The sequence below is a fragment of the Catharus ustulatus genome, chromosome 31 (genome assembly GCF_009819885.2).
Source record: "Catharus ustulatus isolate bCatUst1 chromosome 31, bCatUst1.pri.v2, whole genome shotgun sequence".
Classification (NCBI taxonomy): Eukaryota; Metazoa; Chordata; class Aves; order Passeriformes; family Turdidae; genus Catharus; species Catharus ustulatus.
Genome location: NC_046251.1, coordinates 1934268 through 1953068, shown reverse-complemented (window position 1 = coordinate 1953068; position 18801 = coordinate 1934268). Strand labels below are relative to the sequence as shown.

General features: G+C 52.7%; 1 protein-coding gene across 1 annotated transcript; it reads left to right on the top strand.

The window, feature by feature from the left end:
- The first annotated feature begins 135 nt into the window (after positions 1–135).
- Positions 136–18467, top strand: LOC117009180 (E3 ubiquitin-protein ligase NRDP1). Its single transcript, XM_033083423.1, has 7 exons — positions 136–187; positions 3256–3379; positions 8159–8274; positions 11032–11303; positions 13355–13490; positions 14762–14865; positions 17459–18467. Exons 3-7 carry the CDS (start codon positions 8185–8187, stop codon positions 17808–17810), a joined length of 954 nt encoding a protein of 317 aa, XP_032939314.1. The 5' UTR covers positions 136–187; positions 3256–3379; positions 8159–8184; the 3' UTR covers positions 17811–18467.
- Positions 18468–18801: the final 334 nt, after the last annotated feature.

Sequence of the window (18801 nt, the reverse complement as noted above, 5' to 3'; positions counted from 1 at the left end):
GGACTTTGCGGATAAGCCCCGCCCCCTCCCTCCACTCTTACCACCGAGTTCCGGCCCGCGCGGCCAGAGCGGCACTTCCGGTGCGGCACTTCCGGTGCGGCGGGGCCGGGCGGGGGTGCCCGGAGGAGGCCGCGGCCGCCCCTGAGCGCCCCGAGCGGCCCCGAGCGGGCCGGGCCCGCCGGCCGCGGTACGTGGGGCTGCGGGAGGGGCGGCGGAGAGAGCCCCGGGGTGGGCGGGGGCGGGGGAGGCCGGGACCGGAGAGCGGCGGAGGTGCCGGTGCCGGTTGGAGGAGGAGGCCGGGCCCGGTGGCGGTGCCGGTTGGAGGCGGAGGCCGGGCCCGGTGGCGGTACCGGGCACCGGGGAAGCGGAGGAATGGAACGGAATGACCCCACCGGGCCGTGGAGGCCGCGCCTCACCGGGGATGGGGAGGGAAAACCGGGAGCGGCTCCGGTGGGGAATTGTCCGGGAGTGAGGGCGGCGGGGACCGGGAGAATCAAAAGGAATCTGGGAAAAATTCCGAGGAATTTTGGGGTAAAGCTCAAAAAATTCGGGGGACAAGCCCGAGGAATTTGGGGGAACAACCCAGAGAAATTTGGGAAAAATTCCGAGGAATTTTGGGGTGAATCTCAAAAAATTCGTGGAACAACCCCGGGAAATTTCGGGACTATCCCGAGGAATTTGGGGGAACAATCCAGAGGAATCTGGGGAAAATTTGAAGGAATTTTGGAGAACAACCCTGAGAAGTCTGGGGAAAATTTGAAGGAATTTGGGGGAACAACCCAGAGGAATTTGGGGAATAATTTCATGGATTTTGAGGGACAATCTCAAAGGAATGTGGGGAATAATCCCTAAAAAAATCGGGAATTCGGGGATAAATCTGTAGGAATTCAGGGATCAGTCTGAAAGAATTTTGGGGAAAATCTGGAGGAATTTTGGGAACAATCCAGAAGAAATTGGAAAAAAATCCAGAGGAGTTTGGGAAATGTGGGGAGCACTCAAAGCTGATCCCAAGCTCAGCAGTTTTTGTGGAATTAAAGCCTCATTTTCCACCTTTTTATAATGGAATTCCAAGCCATAAATTTAAAAACACCCCAAATTTCCAGGGAAATCCTGGAATTTCCACAATTCCGAGTTCCCAAATCCCTGGGTTGGTTTTTCCCTCGTTGCTGAACCCAAAATCATTTCCCTCATTCTGGATTCCGAGGGGAAAACCTCGGATTTGGAGAGAAATTTGGGAAATTTTCCAGGAGTTTTTAGCAGGATGGAAGAGCTGGGATGAGCTCTGTGAATCCCTCTGATCCCACTGGGATTGGGGCTGGAATTCCCAAATTTCTGAGCATGGATCCAATGGAATTAGGGCTGGAATTCCTAAATTTTTGCGCCAGGATCCCATTAGAAACAGGGCTGGAATTCCCAAAGATTCAAGTGTGGATCCTTCTGATCCTTCTGGGCTGGAATTCCCAAATTTCTGAGTGTGAATCCCCTGATCCTATTGGGATTGGGGCTGGAATTCCTAAATTTTTAAACCTGATTCCCTGTGATCTCACTGGGCTGGAATTCCCAAATTTCTGAGTGTGAATCCCCTGATCCCATTGGGAATGGGGCTGGGAATTCCCAAATTTTTGAGAATGGATCCCACTGGGCTGAAATTCCCAAATTTCTGGGAGTGGATCCTTGTGATCCCCCTGGACTGGAATTCCCAAATATTTGAGCGTGGATCCCTCTGATCCCACTGGGATTGGGGCTGGAAATTCCCAAATTTTTGGGCCAGGATCCCATTAGAAACAGGGCTGGAATTCCCAAAGATCCAAGTGTGGATCCTTCTGATCCCACTGGGCTGGAATTCCCAAATTTTTGAGCATGAATCCCTGAATCCCTCTGGAAATGGGGCTGGAATTCCCAAATTTTTGAGCCTGGATCCTACTGGAATTGACACTGGAATTCCCAAAGATCCAAGTGTGGATCCTTGTGATTCCACTGGGCTGGAATTCCCAAATTTTTGAGTCTGGATCCCTGAATCCCACTGGAATTGGAGCTGGGATTCCCAAATTTCTGAGTGTGGATCCCTCTGATCCCACTGGGATTGGGGCTGGAATTCCCAGAGATCCAAGGGTGGATCCCTCTGATCTCACTGGGTTGGAATTCCCAGATTTCTGAATGTGTATTCCACTGGAAATGGGGCTGGAATTCCCAAATTTTTGAACATGCATCCCTCTGATCCCACTGGGATTGGCACTGGAATTCCCAAATTTCTGAGTCTGGATCTCACTGGGATTGGGGCTGGAATTCCCAATTTTTTTGGCCTGGATCCTACTGGAATGGCACTGGAATTCCCAAATTTCTGGGTTTGGATCCAACTGGAAATGGGGCTTGGAATTCTCAAATTTTTGGGCCTGGATCCCATTAGAAACAGGACTGGAATTCCCAAAGATCCAAGTGTGGATCCTTCTGATCCTACTGGGCTGGAATTCCCAAATTTTTGAGATTGGATCCCTGATCCTATTGGGATTGGAGCTGGAATTCCTAAATTTTTAAACCTGATTCCCTGTGATCTCACTGGGCTGGAATTCCCAAATTCCTGAGTGTGGATCCCTCTGATCCTACTGGGATTGGGGCTGGAATTCCCAATTTTTTTGGCCTGGATCCCACTGGGATTGGGGCTGGGATTCCCAAATTTTTGAGCCTGGATTCCACTGGGCTGGAATTCCCAAATTTCTGAGTGTGGATCCTTCTGATCCCAGTGGGAACAGGGCTGGGAATTCCCAAATTTTTGAGAATGGATCCCTCAATGCCACTGGAAATGAGGCTGGGAATTCCCAAATTTCTGAGTGTGACTCCCCTGATCCCACTGGGATTGGGGCTTGGAATTCCCAAATTTTTGAGCATGAATCCCTGAATCCCTCTGGAAATGGGGCTGGAATTCCCAAATTCCTGAGTGTGAATCCCACTGGAATTAGGGCTGGAATTCCCAAATTCCTGAGTGTGAATCCCACTGGAATTAGGGCTGGAATTCCCAAATTTTTAAGCCTGGATCCCACTGGTTTGCAATTCCCAAATTCCTGATCCTGGATCCCTGTCCTGTTCCCATCCAGGGGCTCTGTCATTCCCAAAATTCCCAAAAAAACCCTCCCAGAACCGGGGGAATTTCTCCCCCAGCTGGGAATTCTCAGGAATTTCCTCCTCCAGGTGCCTTTCCCAGGAGTTCCCAGCTCCTTTCCCTCATTTTTCCATTTTTTTTCTCTTTTCTGGGAGCAGATCCATCCTCCAGGACCTTGCTGTGGGAGAGGAGAGGGAAAAATGGGAATTTGGGAGGAATTCCCTGCTCAGAGTGAGGCCAGCCCAGCCCTGCATCATTCCAGGAGGAATTCTGCTGCAGGAGGTAAAGCCAGAGTTAATTTAATTTAATTTAATTTAATTTAATTTTATATTTTATTTAATTTAATTTTTTATTTTATTTAATATTTTATTGTATTTTTGTTTTTATTGTATTTTTTTATTTTTTATTTTATTTCATATTATTTTTAAATTTTATTTTTATTTTAATTTTTTAAAATTTTATTTTATTTTATTTTTATTTTAATTTTTTCAAATTTTATTTTAATTTTATTTTAATTTATTTTATTTTTTATTTTAATTTTTATTTAATTATTTAAAAATTTTATTTAATTTAATTTTTATTTAATTTTAATTTTATTTTATTTTATATTTTATTTCGTTTTTATTTTATTTTATTATTTTTATCTTATATTATTTTTAAATTTTATCTTTATTTTAATTTTTAAAAATTTTATTTTATTTGATTTATTTTTATTTTTTTATATTTATATTTTTAATTTTTATTTCATTTTTTAAAAATTTAATTTAATTTAATTATTTTTTAAATTTTTATTTTACTTTATTTTATTGTATTTTAAATTTTATTTAATTTTATTTTTATTTTATTTTTTATTTTATTGTATTTTATTTTATAATTTTATTTTATTTTTATTTTTAAAATTTTATTTTATTTTAATTTTATTTTAATTTTATTTTGCTTTATTTATTTTATTTTATTTTATTGTGTTTTATTTTATATTTTATTATTTTATTATTTTATTTTTATTTTACTTTATTATTTTATTTTATTTTATTTTATTTTATTTCATTTTATTTCATTTAATTTTATTTTATTTTTTCCATGGGAATTCTTCCAATCCTGCTTTTTTTCCAGTTTTTTTTTTTCCCCAGGGATTTAATTTTTCCCTTTGGAATAAATGGGTTTTGGGGTGAATTCCTGGAATTCCAGAGGTTGGGTTGGAACTTTTGCCTGGGGAGGGAGCTGGGAATTCCCAAAAATTCACAGGAATTCCCAAAAATTCACAGGAATTCCCAAAAATTTCCAGGGAAATTGGAGAACTGTGAATTCCAAGAAAGGAATCAAAGGAATTTGAGGAGAATCCCAAGGAGAATAAATGGAATTTTGGGAGAATTCCGGGGAATTTGGGGTGAATTTGAAGGAATTTTGAGGGAATCCAGAGGAATTTGGAAGGAATCCTGAGGAAAATTGAAAATTGAGAATTCCAAAGAATTTGAGGAGAATCTCAAAGAATTTGGGGAGAATCCAAGAGGAATTTGGGGTGAAGTTGAAGGAATTTGAGGACAATCCTGAGGAATTTGGGGAGAATTCCTGAGGAATTTGGGAGAATTCCTGAGGAATTTGGGAGAATCCCAAGGAGAATCTCAAAGGAATTTTGGGGGAATCCAGAGGAATTTGAGGGGAATCCAGAGGAAAATTGAAAATTGAGAATCCCAAAGAATTTGAGCAGAATCTCAAAGAATTTGGGGAGAATCCAAGAGGAATTTGGGGTGAATTTGAAGGAATTTGAGGTCAGTCCTAGAGGAATTTGGGGAGAATCCAAAAGGAATGTGAGGAAAATCCCAAGGAGAATAAAATGGAATTTGGGGAAGATGATTCCAGGAAATTTGGGGAGAATCTCAAAGAATTTGGGGAGAATCCAAAAGGTATTTGGGAAGAATGCTGAGGAATTTGAGGTCAATCCTGAGGAATTTGGGAGAATCCCAAGGAGAATAAATGGAATTTTGGGAGAATTCCAGGGAATTTGGGAAGAATCAAGAGGAATTTGGGGAGGATCCCAAAGGAATTTTTGGGAGGGTCCTGGCTGTGCCCAGGGCTCTGAGATTCCTCCCCAGCCGCTCTGATCCCGTTGGGAAGGGCTGGGGAGGGTCTGGGACCAGTGGGGATGGGCTGGGGAAGATTTGGGGCCCTTGGGGAAGGTTTGGGATCGTTGAGGGGATTGGGGAGGATTTGGGGTCCTTGGGGAGGATTTTGGGGCTGTTAAGAGAGGATTTGGGGAGGGTTTGGGAAGGATTTGGGGGAGGGTTTGGGGCTGTTGAGGATTTGGGGTTGCTCAGGAGGATTTTGGGGTGGTTCAGGAGGGTTCAGGAGGGTTTGGGGTCCTTGGGGATGGGCTGGGGATGATTTGGGGAGGATTTTGGGGTTGTTGAGGAGGGTTTGGGGATGATTTGGGGAGGATTTTGGGGTTGTTGAGGAGGGTTTGGGGATGATTTGGGGAGGATTTTTGGGGCTGTTCAGGAGGGTTTGAGGGCATTTGGGATGGGCTGGGGAGGATTAGGGGTTGCTCAGGAGGATTTGGGGTTGTTGAGGAGGGTTTGGGGAGGATTTGGGGAGGATTTTGGGTTGTTCAGGAGGGTTTGGGGCTGTTCAGGAGGATTTGGGGATGATTTGGGGAGGATTTTGGGGCTGTTCAGGAGGGTTTGGGGGCGTTGGGGATGGGCTGGGGAGGGTTTGGGGTTGCTCAGGAGGGCTTGGGGCTGTTCAGGAGGGTTTGGGGATGATTTGGGGAGGATTTTGGGTTGTTCAGGAGGGTTTGGGGTTGCTCAGGAGGGTTTGGGGATGATTTGGGGAGGGGTTTGGGGCTGTTCAGGAGGGTTTGGGGTTGCTCAGGAGGATTAGGGGTTGTTGAGGAGGGTTTGGGGCTGATTTGGGGAGGATTTTGGGGCTGTTCAGGAGGGTTTTGGGGCCGTGCCAGCCCCACCCGCGGCCGTTGTTGCCGTTGTTGCTCGGGGATTCCCCGGAGCTCCGGGCGGGAGGGGACACAGGGAGGGGACAAAGTCCGGGAGTGTCACCAGGGCGGGGCCTGGCATCTGTCCCTGTGCCAGCGGGGGCTGGGGAACATCGGGGGGGCTGCACAGCTGGATGGGGGCACATCTGGATGGGACACATCTGGGGCACAGCTGGATGGGTACACAGCTGGATGGGGGCACATCTGGATGGGGGCACATCTGGGGAACAGCTGGATGGGGGCACATCTGGATGGGGGCACAGCTGGGGCACAGCTGGATGGGGGCACATCTGGAACACAGCTGGATGGGCAGAGCTGGATGAGCACACATCTGGGTGGGTGCACATCTGGGGCACAGCTGGATGGGGGCACAGCTGGGACACAGCTGGATAAGGAGCACAGCTGGATGGGGCACAGCTGGGCACAGCTGGATAGAGTGAACATCTGGATGGGCACAGCTGGATGGGGCACACATCTGGGCACATCTGGATGGGCACATCTGGAACACAGCTGGATGGGCACAGCTGGAACACAGCTGGATGGGGTGCACAGCTGGATGGGCACATCTGGAACACAGCTGGATGGGGTGCACAGCTGGATGGTGTGCACAGCTGGATGGAGCGCACATCTGGGCACATTTGGATGGGCACATCTGGGCGGGCACACATCTGGCACACAGCTGGATGGGGAGCACATCTGGGCACATCTGGATGGGTGCACATCTGGACACAGCTGGATGGGGAGCACATCTGGATTGGGGCACACATCTGGATGGGCACAGCTGGATGAGGAGCACAGCTGGCTGGTGCCACGGTGCTGGAGGGCCCCACATCTGGCTGAACCCCTGGTGTGGGCACATCTGGAACCCCTGGTTGGGCACAGCTGGAATCCCTGGTTGGGCACAGCTGGAACCCCTGGTGTGGGCACAGCTGGAACCCCTGGTGTGGGCACAGCTGGAACCCCTGGTTGGGCACAGCTGGAATTCCCGGGTCCCCTCGCAGCTCCCGAGCCCGGGGCCGTGTCCAGATGTGCTCCCCTCCCCCTCCTGCCCCTCCCCCTCCCTCCCGTGGGGTTTAGGGCGGGGACTCCTCAGGGGCCCTTTGTCACTCTGTCACTTTGTCACTTTGTCACTTTGTCACCCCTTTGATGTCCCCGAGAGCACCAACGGCCGGGGCAGGGCCGGGGGAGCTCAGGAGGGAATTTCCTGGGAGTGCCGGGCTTGGGGTGCGCTGTCCCACATCCCACAGACCAAACCAACCCCCCAAAATCCACCCCAAAATTCACCCTAAACCCCCCTAAAACGCACCCCAACCTCCCCCTAAAAACCCCCCAAACCCACCCTAAAACCCCTCAAAACCCCCCCAAAATCCACCCTACCCCCCCCCAAAATTCCACCCCAAACCCACCCTAAAACCCACCCTGGTCCCACATTCCCAGGATGTTTTGGGATTTTTCAGGTCCCACATTCCCAGGATGCTTCAGGATGTTTCCAGCCCCTCATTCCCAGGATGTTTTGGGATTTTTGTGGTCCCACAATCCTGGGATGTTTCAGGTCCCAGGATGTTCCTGACCCCGACCCCGTGCCAACATTCCCAGGATATTTTGGGATTTTTCTGGTCCCACATTCCCAGGATGTTTTGGGATGATTCCAGTTCCACATTCCCAGGATGTTTTGGGATGATTCCAGTTCCACATTCCCAGGATGTTTTGGGATGTTTCCCCCCACATTCCCAGGATGTTTTGGGATATTTCTGTTCCCACATTCCCAGGATGTTTTGGGATATTTCTGGTCCCACATTCCCAGGATGTTTTGGGATGTTTCCAGTCCCATATTCCCACGATGTTTGGGATGTTTGTTTTGGGATGTTTTGAGATGTTTGTTGTGGGATGTTCCCCCCTCATTCCCAGGATGTTTCAGGATGTTTCCAGCCCCTCATACCCAGGATGTTTTGGGGTGTTTGTTGTGGGATGTTTTGGGGTGTTTTAGGATGTTTGTTTTGGGATGTTTTGGGATGTTTGTTTTGGATGTTTTTTTTGGCTGTCCCCCCTCACTCCCTGGTGTCCCTGTCCCTCAGGGCGGTGCCGGTGACAGGTGACAGCGATGGGCTATGATGTGGCTCGATTCCAGGGGGACGTGGACGAGGATCTGATCTGCCCCATCTGCAGCGGGGTGCTGGAGGAGCCCGTGCAGGTACAGCTCACCTGGGAGGGCCTGGGAGGGCCTGGGGACACCTGAGCACACCTGGGAGGGCCTGAACACACCTGGGGACACCTGGGGCACACCTGAGCACACGTGGGCTCACCTGGGCACACCTGGGCTCACCTGGGCATCAGGCACGGGGTGGACTCAATCTGGGAGGATATTCCCAAATTTAGTGTTTCCATGGGCGATCCTGTGAATGATCCCAGGAGTGAATTCAGGAATTATTCCATGAATGATTCTGTGAATGATCCCAGGAGTGATCCCAGGAGTGATCCCAGGAATGAGAGAGCAGAGCTGGCACTCAGGGCTCTGGTGGGGATCAGCCATGAGTTGAACTTGATGATCCAGGAGGATTTTCCCAAATTCAGTGATCCCATGAGCGAATGATCCCATGAGTGATCCCATGAGTGAATCCAGGAATTATTCCATGAATGATTCTGTGAATGATCCCATGAGTGATCCTGTGAATGATTCCATGACCAATGCCATGTGAGATTCCATGAGTGATCCCATGAGTGATCCCTGGAGTGATCTCATGAGTGATCCCATGAGTGATCCCTGGAGTGATCCCAGGAGTGAACAAGCAGAGGTGGCACTCAGGGCTCTGATGGGGACTGGACACAGCTTGGACTCGGTGATCTGAGAGATTTTTCCCAAATTCAGTGATTCCATGGGTGATCCCATGATCAATCCCGTGAATGATCCCAGGAGTGATCCCATGGATGATCCCATTTCTCAAGGAGCAGACGTGGCACTCAGCTCTTTGCTGGGGATCTCTTCCATCCTGTCCCCACTGACCCAGGACAATTCCCCCAAACCCAACACTCCCATTTCTGAATGAGCAGAGGTGACACTCAGCTCTCTGTCAGGGATCCCTCCCATTCTGGACTTGATGATGTGGGGGGTTTTCCCCAAATTCAGTGATCCCATTTCTCAAGGAGCAGAGATGACACTCAGCTCCCCTCTGGGGATCCCTCCCATCCTGGACTTGATGATCCAGGACGATTCCCCCAAACCCAACAATCCCATTTCTGAAGGAGCAGAGGTGACACTCAGTTCTGCTGGGGATCCCTCACATCCTGGACCCGCTAACCCAGGCAGTTTTCCCTAAATCAGTGAACTCATGAGTGATCCCATTTCTCAAGAAGCAGAGGTGACACTCAGCTCCCTGATAGGGATCACTCACATCCTGGACTTGATGATCCAGGTGGTTTTCCCCAAATTCAGTGATCCCATGAGTGATTTCATGAGCAATCCTGTGAGTGATCCCAGGAGTGATTCCATGAGTGAAGGAGCAGAGGTGACACTCAGCTCTTTGCTGGCGATCCCTCACATCCTGGACTCGATGATCCAGGCAGTTTTCCCTAAAGCATTGATCCCATGGATGATCCCAGGAGTGAAGGAGCAGAGGTGACACTCAGCTCCCTGATAGGGATCACTCATATCCTGGACTTGATGATCCAGGTGGTTTTCCCCAAATTCAGTGATCCCATGAGTGATTTCATGAGCGATCCTTTGAACGATCCCATGAGTGATCCCATGACTGAATGAGCAGAGGTGACATTCAGATCTCTGGCAGGGATCCCTCCCATCCTGGACCCGCTGATCCAGGCAGTTTTCCCCAAACCCAACAATCCCATCTCTGAAGGAGCAGAGATGGCACTCAGAGCTCTGCTGGGGATCCCTCACGTCCTGGACTTGATGATCTGGGTGGTTTTCCCTAAATCAGTGATCCCATGAGTGATTCCATGAATGATGCCATGACTGAAGAACAGAGGTGGCACTCAGTTCTCTGTCAGGCATCCCTCACATCCTGGACTTGATGATCTGTGTGGTTTTCCCCAAATTCAGTGATCCCATGAACAATCCCATGGATGATCCCATCTCTGAAGGAGCACAGGTGACACTCAGCTCTCTGTCAGGGATCCCTCACATCCTGGACTTGATGATCCAAGAAGTTTTCCCCAAACCCAACAATCCAATTTCTCAAGGAGCAGAGGTGACACTCAGCTCTCTGTCAGGGATCCCTCCCATCCTGGACTTGATGATCCAGGATGATTCCCCCAAACCCAACACTCCCATTTCTGAATGAGCACAGGTGACACTCAGCTCTGCTGGGGGGGGTGACACTCAGCTCCCTGGCAGGGATCCCTCCCATCCTGGACCCGCTGCCCCAGGACAATTCCCCCAAACTCAACAATCCATTTCTCAAGGAGCAGAGATGACACTCAGCTCTCTGTCAGGCATCCCTCACATCCTGGACTTGATGATCTGTGTGGTTTTCCCCAAATTCAGTGATCCCATGAACAATCCCATGGATGATCCCATGTCTGAAGGAGCAGAGGTGACACTCAGTTCCTCTCTGGGAATCCCTCACATCCTGGACTTGATGATCCGGGCAGTTTTCCCCAAACCCAACAATCCCATCTCTGAATGAGCAGAGGTGACACTCAGCTCCCCACTGGGGATCTCTTCCATCCTGTCCCCACTGCCCCAGGACAATTCCCCCAAACCCAACACTCCCATTTCTGAAGGAGCAGAGGTGACACTCAACTCTCTGTCAGGGATCCCTCCCATCCTGGCCCCACTCCCCCAGCTCAAACCCGCAAACCCAACAATCCCATTTCTGAATGAGCACAGGTGACACTCAGGGTTCAGGTAGGGATCCCTCCCCCCCTGTCCCCACTCCCCCACCTCAATCCCCGACCCCGCCGTGCCGCGCTGACTCCGGCTGGTTCCCCGCAGGCGCCGCACTGCGAGCACGCCTTCTGCAATGCGTGCATCACGCAGTGGTTCTCGCAGCAGCAGACGTGCCCCGTGGACCGCAGCGTGGTGACGGTGGCCCACCTGCGCCCGGTGCCGCGCATCATGCGCAACATGCTGTCCAAGCTGCAGATCACCTGCGACAACGCCGTCTTCGGCTGCACGGCCGTGGTGCGCCTCGACAACCTCATGGCTCACCTCAACGACTGCGAGCACAACCCCAAGCGGCCCGTCACCTGCGAGCAGGGATGCGGGTGAGGGAGGGGACAGGGATGGGGGTGGGCATGGGGTGGGCACTGGGATGGACATGGGATGGGTGCTGGATGGGCAATGGGATGGGCACTGGGAGGGGATGGGCACTGGGAGGGGATGGGCATGGGGTGGGCACAGGATGGACATGGGATGGACATGGGATGGGTGCTGGATGGGCAATGGGATGGGCACGGGGAGGGGATGGGCATGGGGTGGGCACAGGATGGACATGGGATGGTCAGTGGGATGGACACGGGATGGACATGGGATGGGCACTGGGGTGGGCACTGGATGGACATGGGATGGGCAGTGGGATGGACACAGAACGGACATGGGATGGGCACTGGGGTGGGCACAGGATGGACACGGGATGGGCACTGGGGTGGGCACTGGATGGACACTGGGATGATCATGGGATGGGCAGTGGGATGGGCACAGGATGGGCACTGGGATGGACATGGGATGGGCAGTGGGATGGGCACTGGGATGGACACGGGATGGGAACTGGGATGGGCAGTGGGATGGACACAGGATGAGCAATGAGATGGACACAGGATGGGGATGGACACAAACTGGGCAATGGGATGGACAGAGCATAGGGATGGACATGAGATGGGCACTGGGATGGACACAGGATTGGCAATGGGATGGACATGGGATGGGGATGGGCACTGAGATGGACACAGAATGAGCAATGGATGGACATGGGATGGTCATTGAGATGGACACGGGATGGACACTGGGGTGGGCACAGGATGGAGATGGACATGGGATGGATACTGAGATGGACACAGGATGGGCACTGGGATGGACAAAGGATGGGCAATGGGGTGGGCACAGGATGGGCAATGGGATGGACAGAGGATGGACATGGGATGGACACAAGTTGGGCAATGGGATGGACACGGGACGGGCAATGGGATGGGCAGTGGGATGGGCAATGGGATGGACACAGAATGGGCAATGGGATGGGCAGTGGGATGGGCAATGGGATGGACACAGGATGGGGATGGACATGGGTTGAGCACTGGGGTGGACACAGGATGGGCAATGGGATGAGCACAGCACTGGGATGGACATGGGATGGGCAGTGGGATGGGCATAGGATGGGCAGTGGGGTGGGCACTGGGATGGACACGGGATGGACATGGGATGGGCACTGGGGTGGACACAAGATGGGGATGGACACAAGTTGGGCAATGGGATGGACACTGGGATGGACATGGGATGGGGGTGGATGTGGGATGGGCACAGGATGGGCAATGGGATAGACATGGGATGGACAGAGCATGGGGATGGACATGGGATGGGCATTGGGGTGGACATGGGATGGACAAAGGATGGGGATGGACATGGGATGGGCACTGGGATGGGCAATGGGATGGACAGAGGATGGGAATGGACATGGGATGGGCACTGGGATGGGCACAGGATGGACACAGGATGGACACTGGGATGGACATGGGATGGGCACAGGATGGGCAATGAGAGGGACACAGGATGGGGATGGGCGCTGGGGTGGGCACAGGATGGAGATGGACGTGGGATGGGGATGGACATGGGATGGGCACAGGATGGGCAATGGGATAGACGTGGCATGGACACAGGATGGGGATGGACATGGGATGGGCAATGAGATGGACACAGATTGGCACCAGAATGGATACTAGGATAGACACGAGATGGCACCAGCTTGGGCACTGGGTTGGACACAGGATGGGCACTGTGATGGACCTGGGATGGACACAGGGTGGGGATGGACACCGGTTGAGGATGGGGATGGCCATGGCATGGACACAGAAAGGGCACTGGGATGGACACAGGATGGCAGCAGGATGGGCACAGGATGGCGGCAGGGTGGGTACAGGATGGGCACGGGATGGGGATGAGCACTGGACGAGCACTGGAATGGGTGCAGAGCGGTCACAGGTTCAGGGAAGGAGCCTGACAATGGGATCTGGCACTCAGGCTCTGCCACACCTGGATTAGCTCAGGAAGGTGCAAATTCCTCCTAATTTGATATCTCCAATTTTTTCCCCTCTGCTGCTGGCAGCTTGGAGATGCCCAAGGATGAGCTGCCCAACCACAACTGCATCAAGCACCTGCGCTCGGTGGTGCAGCAGCAGCAGACCCGGATCGCCGAGCTGGAGAAAACCTCGGCCGAGCACAAGCACCAGCTGGCCGAGCAGGTGGGGCCAGGAGTGCCAGGAGTGTGCCAGGAGTGTGCCAGGAGTGTGCCAGGAGTGTCAGGAGAGTGACAGGAGTGTCAGGAGAGTGACAGGAGTGTACCAGGAGAGTGCCAGGAGTGTGCCAGGAGTGCCAGGAGAGTGACAGGAGTGCCAGGAGAGTGCCAGGAGTGTGCCAGGAGTGCCAGGAGAGTGACAGGAGTGCCAGGAGTGCCAGGAGAGTGACAGGAGTGCCAGGAGTGTGCCAGGAGTGTGTCAGGGCTGGCTGAGATTGGGTGGATTGGACACCAAAATGCTGAAGAATAGGGGAGAAGTGGCTGGGGGAAGGTGGGGGTTGGGTGGGTCAGGTGGGCGCTCCAGGAGTGGCAGGGTTGGGTTGGGTTGGGAAGGGGAAGGTTTGGGGGTTTGGGCTCCAGAATCCCAGAAAATTGGGCTGAGCGTGGCCGTGCGGGGCTGGGCCGGGTTGTCGGGGTCATTCCCCTTCCCAATCCCATTCCCAATCCCATTCCCAATCCCATTCCATTCCCAATCCCATTCCTGTTTCCCATTCCCGTTCCCAATCCCATTTCCAATCCCAATCCCAGTGCCATCCCATTCCCGTTCCCATTCCCAGTCCCATTGCTGTTTCCCAATCCCATTTCCATCCCCATTTCTGTTTCCCAATTCTGTTCCCAATTCCATTCCCAGTCCTACTCCCATTCCCAATCTCATCCCATCTCCATCCCCATTCCCAATCCCATTCCCAATCCCATCCCATTCTCAATGCCATTCCCAGTCCCAATCCCATTCTCAATCCCGTTCCTGTTCCCATTCCCAATCCCATTCCCGTTCCCAGTCCCCAATCCCGTTCCCCATTCCCAATCCCATTCTCCTTCCCATTCCCAATCCCGTTTCTGTTGCCATTCCCAATCCCATTCCCAATCCCATTCCAAATCCCCAGTCTCATTCCCGATCCCCAATCCCAACCCAAATCCCCAGTCTCATTCCCAATCCCATTCCCAATCCCCAATCCTGTTCCCATCCCCAATCCCATTTCCAATCCACAATCCCATTGCCGTCCCCATTCCCAATCCCCAGTCTCATTCCCGATCCCATTCCCATCCCCAATTCCCAATCCAATCCCCAATCCTGTTCCCAATCCCCATTCCCAATCCCATTCCCAACCCCATTCCCACCCCCATTCCCAATCCTGTCCCCAATCCCCAATCCCATTCCCAATCCCAATCCCAATCCCAATCCCATTCCCATTCCTGACCCTTTTCCATCCCTCCCAGAAAAGGGACATCCAGCTGCTCAAGGCGTACATGCGGGCGATCCGCAGCGTCAACCCCAACCTGCAGAACCTGGAGGAGACCATCGAGTACAACGAGATCCTGGAGTGAGTGCTGGGCAGGGGAACCGGGCCTTTTCTGGGGGAGATTGTCATTTTCTGAGGGAAAAATGGCCTTTTCTGAGGAAAATTTATCGTTTTCTGAGGGAAAAATGGCCTTTTCTGGGGGAAACTTGGCCTTTTCTGAGGGGAACCGGGCTTTTCTGAGGGAAACTTGGCCTTTTCTCAGGGAAACCGGGCCTTTTCTGGGGGAAATTGGGCCTTTTCTGAGGGAAATTGTCATTTTCTGAGGGAATATTGCCGTTTCCTGAGGGAAACTTGGCCTTTTCTGAGGGAAAAACGGCCTTTTCTGGGGGAAATTGTCATTTTCTGAGGGAAACGTGGCCTTTTCTGAGGGGAACCGGGCCTTTTCTGGGGAAATTGTCATTTTCTGAGGGAAAATTGGCCTTTTCTGGGGGAAATTGTTATTTTCTGAGGGAAACTTGGCCTTTTCTGAGGGAAATTGGCCTTTTCTGAGGGAAATTTGGCCTTTTCTGAGGGGAACCGGGCCTTTCTGGGGAAATTGTGATTTTCTGAGGGAAACTTGGCCTTTTCTGGGGGAAATTGTCATTTTCTGAGGGAAAAATGGCCTTTTCTGAGGGAAACTGAGCCTTTTCTGGGGAAACCAGGCCTTTTCTGGGGGAAATTGGGCCTTTTCTGGGGGAAATTGGGCCTTTTCTGGGGGAAAAATGTCATTTTCTGAGGGAAAAGTGGCCTTTTCTGGGGAAATTGTCATTTTCTGAGGGAAAAATGGCCTTTTCTGGGGAAATTTGGCCTTTTCTGGAGGAAATTGGGCCTTTTCTGAGGGAAATTGTCATTTTCTGAGGAAAAAATAGCCTTTTCTGGGGAAATTGTCATTTTCTGAGGAAAAAATGTCATTTTCTGAGGGAAAATTGTCATTTTCTGAGGGAAATCTGTCATTTTCTGGGGGAAACTTGGCCTTTTCTGAGGGATATATGTCATTTTCAGAAGGAAATCGGGCCTTTTCTGAGGGAAAATTGTAATTTTCTGAGGGAAACTTGGCCTTTTCTGGGGGAAATCTGCCCTTTTCTGAGGGAAACTTGGCCTTTTCTGAAGGAAACTTGGCCTTTTCTGGGGGAAAATTGTCATTTTCTGAGGGAAATTTGTCATTTTCTGAGGAAAAAACTTCACTTTCTGAGGGAAATCTGCCCTTTTCTGAGGGAAATTTGTAGATTTTGGACGGAAATTTGTCGGTTTTTGTGGGTGACCCCGCCGACCCCGTCCCTGACTCCCCCATGTGTGTGGGCCCCCCAAACCCACACCCTGACCCTGTCCCTGTCCCCCAAGTGTGTGACCCCCCTGACCCCGTCCCTGTCCCCCAGGTGTGTGACCCCCCCCAAACCCACACCCTGACCCCGTCCCTGTCCCCCCAGGTGTGTGACTCCCCTGACCCCGTCCCTGTCCCCGCAGGTGGGTGACCCCCCTGTCCCCCATGTGTCCCCCCAGATGTGTAACCCCTGTCCCTGTCCCCGCAGGTGGGTGAACTCCCTGTCCCCCATGTGTGTGACCCCCCTGACCCCGTCCCTGTCCCCCCAGGTGGGTGACCCCCCTGTCCCCCATGTGTCCCCCCAGATGTGTAACCCCTGTCCCTGTCCCCGCAGGTGGGTGAACTCCCTGTCCCCCATGTGTGTGACCCCCCCTGACCCCGTCCCTGTCCCCGCAGGTGGGTGAACCTCCATGATCCCACCCCAAGTCCCCATCCCTGTCCCCCCATGTGTCCCCCAGGTGTGTGACCCCCCTGACCCCCATGTGCCCCCCAGGTGTGTGAACCTCCATGATCCCACCCCAAACCCCCATCCCTGTCCCCCCAGGTGAGTGACCCCCAAACTGCACCCCAAACCTCCATCTCTGTCCCCCCATGTGTCCCCCCAGGTGTGTGACCCCCCCAAACCCCCACCCTGACCCTCTGTCCCTGACCCTCCAGGTGTGTGACCCCCCTGACCCCCTCCCTGTCCCCCCAAGGTGTGTGACCCCCTGATCCCTGTGTGTCCCCCCAGGTGTGTGACCCCCCCCCAAACCCACACCCTGACCCCTGTCCCTGTCCCCCAGGTGTGTGACCCCCCTGACCCTGTCCCTGTCCCCCAAGTGGGTGAACTCCCTGACCCTCCATGTCCCCCCAGGTGGGTGACCCCCCCCAAACCCCCACCCCAAATCCCCATCCCAAATTCCCCCCAGGTGTGTGACCTCCCTGACCTCCCGTGTGTCCCCCAGGTGTGTGACTCCCCTGTCCCCCAAGTGTCCCCCCCAGATGTGTAACCCCTGTCCCTGTCCCCCAGGTGTGTGACCCCCCTGTCCCCCAAGCGTCCCCCCAGATGTGTAACCCCTGTCCCTGTCCCCCCAGGTGTGTGACCCCCCTGACCCCGTCCCTGTCCCCCAAGTGTGTGACCCCCCAAAAGCCACACCCTGACCCCGTCCGTGTCCCCGCAGGTGGGTGAACTCCCTGTCCCCCAGCTGTGTGACCCCCCTGACCCCGTCCCTGTCCCCCCAGGTGTGTGACCCCCCCTGACCCCGTCCCTGTCCCCGCAGGTGGGTGAACTCCCTGACCCCTGTGACCCCCCTGACCCCGTCCCTGTCCCCACAGGTGGGTGAACTCCCTGCAGCCCGCCCGGGTGACGCGCTGGGGCGGGATGATCTCCACTCCCGACGCCGTGCTCCAGGCCGTCATCAAACGCTCGCTGGTGGAGAGCGGCTGCCCGGCCTCCATCACCAACGAGCTCATCGAGAACGCCCACGAGCGCAACTGGCCGCAGGGGCTGGCCACGCTGGAGACGCGCCAGATGAACCGGCGCTACTACGAGAACTACGTGGCCAAACGCATCCCCGGCAAGCAGGCCGTGGTGGTGATGGCCTGCGAGAACCAGCACATGGGGGAGGACATGGTGCTGGAGCCGGGGCTCGTTATGATCTTTGCTCACGGAGTGGAGGAGATCTGACGGGGGTTTGTGGAGCTCTGGACTTGGATTTGTGGGTTCTTCGCGGGGTTGGACTGGTTTAAAATGTGTTTTGAGGAGAGGGAGAGTGGGGGGTTGTAGAACCTTCCCCAAATCCTGGTTGTGGCCCCCCAGGTTCTCTCCCATCTCCTCACCCCCCTCTGGAATTTCCAGTGTCCCCAAACTGGGCGCTGCTGGTGTCACCAACCCTGCAGTCAGGGGTCCTTGGCCTTGGGGACCCTCCTGTCCCCCTCGCTTCGTGCATGTCCCGTTCCTGTCCCCGGGATCCCCCCGGGCCTCTCCCCCCTCCTCCCATCCGTGTTTGCCTCTGCTTTTCCACCCTCGGTGTTATTTTTCCAGACACTCGTGATTGTGGTTCTTTTTTTTTTTTTTTTTTTTTTTGTACTTTTTTTGGACCTTTTCTCATTTTTACTCCCCCTTTTTATTTGATTTTTTTTCCAAGTACCGTGGGCAGGCACCTCTGGCCTGGGTCCGTGGGACTCATTGGGAGTTTAATTTATTTACATTTATTTTGTTGGACTTCTTTTTTTTTTTTTTTTTTTTTTTTTAAACCATTGTTTCTCCTCCGGTGTCGGCCCCAGCGGATCCGGCGGGAGGCAGGGATTGAAGTGATCAATAAACAAAATTCTGGTTGCTTTATCCCCGCTTTGGGGGCCCCCCTCCTGCACCCCAAAACCCTCCCCATGTCAGGGGAATCAATCCTGGGGTAAAAATGGGCAAAAATCAGAGAATAGAGGGAGGGGTCGCTGCTGTTCCCACCCCAAAAAGAGCTGGGACTGGGGGGATCCCCACCCCAAAAAGAACTGGGACTGGGACTGGGGGTCCCTGCTGTTCCCATCCCTAAAAAATCCAGGATTAGAGGGGGGTCCCTGCTGCTCCCACCCCTAAAAAATCCAGGATTAGAGGGGTTGTCCCCATTTTCCTCACCCCAAAACCAGCTGGTACTGGGACTGAGGAGTCCCCTCTGTTCCCA